The sequence below is a fragment of the Vidua macroura genome, chromosome 3, assembly GCF_024509145.1.
Source record: "Vidua macroura isolate BioBank_ID:100142 chromosome 3, ASM2450914v1, whole genome shotgun sequence".
Taxonomy (NCBI): domain Eukaryota; kingdom Metazoa; phylum Chordata; class Aves; order Passeriformes; family Viduidae; genus Vidua; species Vidua macroura.
Genome location: NC_071573.1, coordinates 26,999,412 through 27,008,074, shown reverse-complemented (window position 1 = coordinate 27,008,074; position 8,663 = coordinate 26,999,412). Strand labels below are relative to the sequence as shown.

At 46.0% G+C, this 8,663-nt stretch overlaps 1 protein-coding gene across 1 annotated transcript; it reads left to right on the top strand.

The window, feature by feature from the left end:
• Window positions 1–379: 379 nt before the first annotated feature.
• Window positions 380–7,410, top strand: SERTAD4 (SERTA domain containing 4). The gene is made up of 4 exons (XM_053974657.1): window positions 380–458; window positions 797–989; window positions 1,404–1,519; window positions 4,443–7,410. The coding sequence occupies exons 2-4, from the start codon at window positions 812–814 to the stop codon at window positions 5,223–5,225; spliced, it is 1,077 nt and encodes a 358-aa protein (XP_053830632.1). The 5' UTR covers window positions 380–458; window positions 797–811; the 3' UTR covers window positions 5,226–7,410.
• Window positions 7,411–8,663: the final 1,253 nt, after the last annotated feature.

Sequence of the window (8,663 nt, the reverse complement as noted above, 5' to 3'; positions counted from 1 at the left end):
CCCCCACTGCTCCCTCCCCTCCAGCCCGCTGGCGCGGCAGGAGGCAGCTCGCAGCCCGGCGCTGGCCCCGGAGTCCCCGCTCCTGCTTAATATTCCGCCCGCTCCGCCGATGTTGTGCTTGGCTCCGGTGGGACCGCAACTCACGGCGTGAAACCGGAGCCAATTTTCTGTCTTTAGTCTCGCAGTGTTTTGACTGGAGGCAGATCCAGTTCAGTCCGATCGGGGCTAGTGGAAACAACTACCTAAGTCTCCGCTGTCTGTATCGTTTGGGAGGGAAGAAAGAAGAAAGGAACGCGATCCCGGACTGCTGGGCGCGCTCTCTCTCTCTCTCTCACACACACACACTCGCACCGCAGACACACGCACCCAGACAGGCAGACTCGCACCCCGCCGGTGCCGAGCGCGCCGTGCCACCGCCGCCGGGAGGAAATGGGAAGCCAGTGAGCGGATCCGTGCCGGTGTGTGAGCGCCGCCGGGGCCGGGAAAGGGCGGCGGGGGGAGCGGGAGCGCGGCCGGGGGCGGCGGGAGCGGGGCCGGGGGCGGCCTGGGGGGAGCGCGCACCAACTCCCGGTGCCATGGACCCCGCACCCTTTGTGGGAGAGGGCTCCGCTCTCTCTCCTGCCATAAGAAGGGAGGGAAAAAAACCCAAACGTGTGTCTATGTGAGATCGATATGCGTATGTTTTTAATATACGTGTGCGCAGAGGTCTGGCTGCTGGGGACCGCGGGGGGCGGAACGCGGCGGGGCGGGGGGCAGGTGAGGGCGGCGGGCGCTCACCGCGCTGCTTCGCTTCCAGGTGCCGGCGCCCGCGATGACCCTGGTGCTGCCCATGCAGCGGCTGGGCCGCCCCATCGCCGCCGAGGGAGCCGCCGACCTCGCTGCCTACCGCGCCCTCTGGGAGCCGCCCTGCTGCGGCCGCCCCGGCCCCGCAGCCCCGCCGACCCCGGCCCCGGCCCCAACCCCGCCGGCCCCCGGGCCCCCCGCCGCAGGTAGGCACCGCACCGCAGCGCTCCGCCGCGGGGGCACCGGGCGGCCCCCGTGGGGGCCAGGGGCTGTCCGCGGAGCGAGGCGGGCGGAGGGCGGGGGTCTCCCGCGGGCCAGCGGGGCCGCAGGTGCGCGGGGGCCGCCGGGCGCCGTCGCGCTCGGCATCGGCGGAGCGGCGGAGGGGCAAAGTTGTCCGGCAGCCGAGCGCCCTGCGGCGGCCCTGGCTCCCCGCGCCGCCGCTCACACCGGCCCGCGGGTCGTGCGCTAGTCAGGAGAGGGTTTATTTCTGATCGCCGCCAATAGATGCGAAAATATGCGGCGGCGTTCTCCTGTAGCGCGAAGGGAAATGAAAAGTATTTTGTTTGGAGAACCTCCGGCAAACCGCATGTCATTTGTCATATCTGATTTATTACCCACAGGATCACATTACAGGGGAATTTCAAATCCTGTAACAACATCCAAGATCACATACTTTAAAAGGAAATATGTGGAAGAAGAGGATTTTCATCCGCCACTCAGCAGCTGTACACATAAAGTATGTTTTCTAATAGTCATTATTTTTACTCTGAGTTTCAGATGCTTAGTAACATTCGATTGACCCATTTCCAGAAGGCTGAAATACTCTGCTGAAATTAGGAGAATGATCCAGCTGTTTGCTCAGAAACAAACAGTTGTCACTTCTTCACATTTATTGTTGTATTGTCATCAATTGCAAAAGAAGCAAAGGCGTTTCTGCAATAATAACTGCAAATGGAAATGCTGAGAATAACTTTTTTTTTTCAGATTATTTTGTTCTTAGCTAGTTCATGTCATGCTTACAGAAACAGATCTGTAACAACATTTAAACAACAGAAAGGAAGAACATAAGTAGAAGATTTCCCACTCATATAAAACTTCCTTTCCAGAGGGGAAAATAGTAAGAGGTTCCATATAGCCCACACTGGTCACAGATCCTTTGAAAAACCAGAATTACTTGGAATGCAAGTACAAGTTCCCTCAGTATTTAATCACGTTTATTAAAAGGCTAATAACTCCCAAAGAACAGATTAGTAAATGAAAGAATATTTTTTAGTGAAAGTTGCCAGGGGAGAGATTAGAGCGAATGTTTCCCAGGCCAGTGAATACACAAATTGAAATCTGACTTTTTCTGCAAGATTTTATGCTCCCCTTCATTAAGGGCTCAGTTCTGTGTGGAACTGAATGCCTGGGGTGAAATGCTTAAGCATAGCTCATGCCTTGAGACACCATCCTTACCTTGTTGAATCCTACCTGGCCCATGGAAATCCAGTGCTACCCATGTTCTCTTGGCAATGAGGGAGGGATTTCTGTGGAGGAAAAGCAAGCATTAATGCTGAGCTCAGTTCCCCAAATACCTTAGAGTAGCTGAAGGAATTTTCAGCTACAAATAGAGTTGTCTGGAAATAAGTACCTGGACCAGAAAGGTGAAAAATTGTCCCGTTGTCAGTTTCAGAAGATGTCTGGTTTGCTGCCAGAGCAGTGAATAAACAGCACCAAGGGTGTTGAAAAAAGTGCTCTGGTTAGTGAGTGTCTCACACATGTCACATCACTCTCCCAGTTTTCAGGCAGTTTTTTTTTTTTTTTTTTTATAAGATTGTTGGATTTTTGTATGAGTGATTAATTTCCTTACAAAGAGGGGGAGAAGGAATAGTTATTTAGCCTTTTCTAACAGCAATAAAAAGCAGCTTTAGAAGTATTGGTAAGCTAGACCCAGCCACTGTTTTGTGCTCTTGTTTGCAGAGGTGTAACATGTCAGAAACTCTGGGTCACCAATTTCTTCCGTTGAGCCCAAATACATTTTCTTCTTTGCAGCACTGAGCTCTGGCAGAGGGAGGATGCCCACCAGGTTTCTTACATGTTTATACCTCTGCCACCCAGTAAAGAGATATGTTCTAAGATTACTTGTCCCATAGAGGGTATGATGGTAGGGCCTGGGGCCTCTCTCCAGAAGGCTGCTGGCAAACATGTAGAAGAAAGCCTTTGATAACTTGTTCTTACTGGTGTCCCTCCAGTACACATCCCCAGGAGAATCCCAGTTCAAGGCTTACTGGTTTGCTCCAGGCTTTTATGGCTTCACTGACTGCTGCTGCATCATGTAGAAAGGACACAAATGAACCTATAGGCTTAATATAATTTAAAATGAGTCATTTATTATAGAAAATTACTCTCTCTAACAAAGAGCTTCAGCTGTGAACTCATATGAAATTATGGCCAATTTTTGTTTTTATGAGGCACTGTGCTGCTTCTAAGCCTCGCAGACATGACCAGGCTGTGGAAAGAGCTAGAGGGCTGAGGAGAGCTGAATGGATGTGAAAAGCAGCTGTGCTTTAAGCTCTTTCAGTCCTCATAGCTACGACTTCCACTCTGCAAAAATGCTGTAACCATGTGGGAAAGGGAAGAATGATCAAGCCACAGATGGGGGGATTTAGAGCAGTCTCTCTTTGTGCTGTGCTGCTCTCCTCCTACGCAAACCAAATTCTTACTAAAAATGAAAATTAGTTACTAGTGCTTACAGTAGCATGCATTGCCCCCTCTCTTATTTTGATTCCCAGGGTAGCGATTACAGTGCAGAATCTGGGGCTTCCCAGGGGCAGTAACCTGCTCATGCTGCCAGTGCTGAGAAGGGAGTCCTGGAAGGGCCATGGAAAGGAGAACAAATCTGTGGGCGTAGAGCCAGGATTTCTGCAAATCCCTATCCTCTCTTCGTTTCCTGACCTTATCCCTGCCTATCTGCATTCCCACCGGTCCTGTAGAGCACAGGGCGTAGTACGCAGGCCAACAGCTGCTCTCCAGATGCTGGGATGCTTTGAGATGGGTTTCTCCCTGCCTCCCTCCCTGCATGCACTTCTGTGCACAAGATTAGTGTAAGAGCCTGGCAAATGGAGACCTCCTCGCTGGAGGGCCTCTTCCACTGGCAGCAGATGAAATGCTCCAACACTTGCTGTGTGAGGTGATGGCTGCTGGCTGCCTCTTGCAAACCTTGGTGCTGCAGGAAGGACCCTTGCTTGGCTTCAGGGCTTTGCAGAAGCCCCACAGGGCTCCATTTGCAACAAAAGCCTCCCCTAGCCATCACTGGAGCAAAACTGCACAACAATTTTATGTTCTAATCCCAAATGTAATTAAAGAGCCAGATGTGTGCATCTGGATTTCACTCTCCCACCTTGGATTTCTGCCCTGGAATTGCCTCTGTGGTATAATGCTCAGCGACTTACCTCCTAAGATCAACTGCCTACCCCCTAAACATGGGAGAATGCTGTGGCCGAGAAAAAGTAGGTCCCTACAAGGATGTGCAAAATGAAAAAAAGCCAGTTTTAGATGCTTCAGAAAAAGAATAGAAAAGTAGTGACACAGAGGGAATACTTTGCTTCATTTCCTTTCTCCTTGTCTGGAACAAAACTGGTTGCCTTCAGTTCCATATCATGTGTTTTTTGCATTTTCAGACAATCTCCGTGTTTGAGGAGCGGGCCCATATTCTCTACATGTCTTTGGAAAAGCTGAAATTCATTGATGATCCTGAAGTCTACCTGCGTAGATCCGTCCTCATCAACAATCTCATGAAGAGAATCCATGGAGAGATCATCATGCAGAACAACTGGTGCTTCTCCACCTGCTCCTTCAGTGGCACCTCCTCACAAGAGTGGTTTGTGCCTCAGGACTGTCCATACAGAAAACGCCTTCGGATGGCAAAGGAGGAGTACGAGAAGCTCCACATGTGCTGCTTCTATCAAGAATGTGGCAGTCACTATTTAAATCTACCCTACTCTGTTAATGCTAGTACAGAAAGTAATTCCTCTTCTTCCTCCTCCTGCTCTTCCCCCCCCTCCTCCTCCTCCTCCTCCTCCTCCTCCTCCCCTCCCATCTCTTTGCCGAGCTGTTCCCAGCAGGTGGATTATGAAGTTGGCAGCACACCTTCTTACAGAAATGATGACCAGATACCTGCTAATGAAATATTCATCACTAATGGCAGGTCTCACAGTAATCAGGAAAAGGCAAAATTTAATGACAAGAATGGAGGTAATGAACCTGAGAGAGAAAGCATCACCCTAAACTGTGAAACTGTAAGAGGCACCCATCCTCTTGAATGTAAAGGCAAATTTTATGACTATTTTGAGACTGGATGTAATGACAAGAGCAACATAAGTGAATCTTGGAAAAAATCCTTAAGGAAAAAGGAATCTTTACCAAGTAATAAAATCTGCTGCAACAAAGGAAGTAAAATATGAGGCATCTTTCTTGCTCTATTGAAGCATGCACAGCATGATCCTTCTCTATCAAATTTTTATTTTGAATGGATTTTTTATAGTTTTCTACGAATGGTACAATCATGCCACAAACGCGACGTATAGAGTGGAGATCAGATCGCGTAAAGTGTCTCTGCCATCCGCATCAGCAGCTATTTATAAATGTGGAGACTTCAGAAAGAACACAGTTGCATTACTGCTGAGCACTGTAGTCTGTGCAGCTATGGTGGAGCTTTCGTTGCTGGAAATGCCAATCAGCCAGATGGGGAAAACATATCGTTTTACATATCCCCGCCCCCAAGAAGTCTGCCATTAATTAAGAAGAACCTCCATTATGTTTACCAAGGAATTAGAAGTCTGGTAAACAAATTGATGCTACCAGCAAGGATGATATGCTCCTTGGAACTCAGTATTCATTCTGACAAAGGACTGTCTTCATGGATTGGGAATAAACCATCCTTGCATTTTGTAGTGATACTCTTGAATTCCTGTAATTCAGCATCTTGTTCAACTGACAAAATAGGACATAGCATAAAGAAATAACCTGTTTTTGGAATCTTAATCAGAATCAAACATGCAGTTCAAGTATTTGCATGTTTTCACCTCAGCTGTAATAACTAATGAGGTTTGTTGTTACACAGGGCAGGTTTTTTTTTGGTGCCTTACTTTTTGTCTTAATTTTTGCCAGTGTGAAAATTAAGTATGAATCTGATACAGCAGGGATTTAACCTAAACAGAGATTAAAAAAGAAACCCACAGGGTGGATCAATATTATTAGAAACCTTTAACCTTTGAAGTACTGAGTTCAACTTCCTATTCAAACATCTCTGTTCTTCCTTTTTGATGCTCAATTGCTTTTTGATTTGCCATCCTTAGGAAGGGATTTAAGAAACAATAGAGAGATGTCTCTTGTAAACAAGCATTCGATGCTTGAGTGTTTCTATGGCAACTGTCTGTTGCTGGGGCTCTTTTTTTTTTCTTCTTTGTATAATGAAGTTCATGACCCAGTGGCATGTTTTATACTTTATTCTGTTTCACATAGTTTCTCTATTTTAGATTGCAAAAGCATGCGGGAGTTTTCTATGAATTTTGCCGTTGATTTAAAAAAAGACAAGAAGGCAAAAAGCACAATGTTAATTAATAATGTGGCGATAAACACAGTTTTATCTGAATGAATGTAAGGGGTTTAATTTTAAAAAAGAACATTTTGGAGATTTCAGTGGCTGAGGACAACATTTAGTCATCCCTAGGTAGATAGATTGCAAAAGTGTTCAGTGTAAAATGCCCAGAAGACATTAGTTGGGGTTGGACCAAGAGTGAGTCTTAGATTCACCAAATTAATTAGTTCCCACAGTCCCCATAACAACTGGCAGGATGTGCTCAGCAAAAAGCCACATCCAGGCCACAGCTGACTCATAAATAGCTGCCTGTTCCCACAGCATCTTGCACTCAAGTGATATCTCTGCTTGCTTCTTGCCCAAAGGATGAAAATCACCTCTGTGCTGGGGAAGCAGCCAGCTCAGTGCAGGGCATAAGTGTCCCCTAGGGGACACAGCCCCAGGCTTGGCACTGGCGTCAGACAGGTCTCTGGATCTGAGATCTCCTGCTTTGGGTTTCATCGGTTCAGCGGGAGGAGTCCTGGGCATTGGTTAATTTGGGTAGTAAAATACATTTGCAAACTGTAGTCTTTTTCAGAAAGCCCAATGGTCACAAGAAAAAGCTACCCCTAGCCAAGGTGACCACAAACACAGCAGGATATAAATCACTGGTAACCTTTATGAAGTCAGGTGAGTTTAAACTGATAAGTTTGTGAGGGTTATCATTGTGAAAAATGACAAATAAAGAAAGTACAAGTCCCACCTGATTTCTCCAAGACAGGAGCTTTTTTATTAATAATAATAATATTAAATATAGATCTCATTCATACAGTGTATGAGTAGGATCATCATTTAGACATTTGTCCACAAGGACCAATTTTTTAAAAAACCTGATTTTTCTTGTGTTATATCCTGATAGTCTAGTAATGTCTGCTCTTTTCCAATATTTGATAAACGCTTGATGTTTTAAGCTTAAATATTAGATGCTTGTATACTAACGTGTTGTTGTAGTAAAGTGAAATTTCCTTGATATATATTTATTAAAATGACCAAAATTCATTTTAATTTTACATCTCCAATGGCTACTGGGTCCTTTCCCCCATGTTCCCTTCCCTCACCAAAGAAAACACTGTTTAATCAAACTGCTCCCTGCTCTAGAGATTGCACAACAGTTGACTGTGTGCTTCAGACTGGGTCTGTGAGGGAGCTCACAACCACGGTTTCAGGAGCATTTAGGACAGTCTGAAGGTGCACTGAGAAGCAACAGATTCTCTGTAGACTTGCACATACAGCCAAGGAAAACACCTGGCCAAATGCTGCCCAAACCACAAATCAGCTAACACTTTTGGGGGGGCCTGAAAGCTTTTTGACCCTAAAGGGCTCCTTGGTCTTCCAGAACAAGCCTGCACACATAACCTATCGCTTCTCAGTTGAATTTGCACAAGCTGAAGTGATGGATCAGCAGATCTTTGTCTACTCTGGACTCTATAATGGTTTCTTTAGTTCTAGACACTAAAGATTAACAGGTTAATCTGGAAATTAATCTGTTATAGCTCTGGACAGTTTTATTGTCATCAGGGTAAGGGAGGAAATGCCATCTGATGAAAGTTGGCCTACAGATAAGTGGCATTTTATGCCTTTCTCTGGGCCTTGCCTCACAAAATAATAGCAAATACTGAAAGTAGATGTATTGGAGTCAGGAGTCCACTGAGTTATCCTGCTGGCCTCACAAGAGACAGAGGTATTCCACATTAGAAAAGGGAGGTAGAAACACCCTTGTCCCATTCTCAGAAAAGTAACAGACCTTGATAGGATCTCCATCCTGGGCTAGACTGAATGGACTTAGATTCAATTTGATTTATGGCATGTGAAGACTGTAAGCCTGTAGGCCTTTTCCCCACTGCACATTTCAGTGCTAAGGACATTTTGCTACTATCAAAAATTTTCAAGAAATAGTTATTTTACAAGATAATACGAATGCGTTTCATCCGTATGTCCCCCACATAATTGCTAAATGAATGATCCTGACCTTGATCCTGGCCTGCCAGCAAGAACTGGACAGAAGCACTTTTCTCTAGGAAGATTGTTTTTCTCTCTATCGTAAGACACTTTGCTCCTAGAGTGTATGACTATAAAGTACTGTGCCTTTCAGCACAAACCAAACAGCAACAGAAAAAACTGTTTCTGTTGCCACATCAATTTTGCTGTCGCTAGGAACAGAAATGTCATTTTATCTTCAGGATCCAGGTAATACATTTCACTTGGAAATGCACAGTTTATTTGGGTTTAAAAAATCATGTTTCTTTTTGAAAGCACGTGGCAT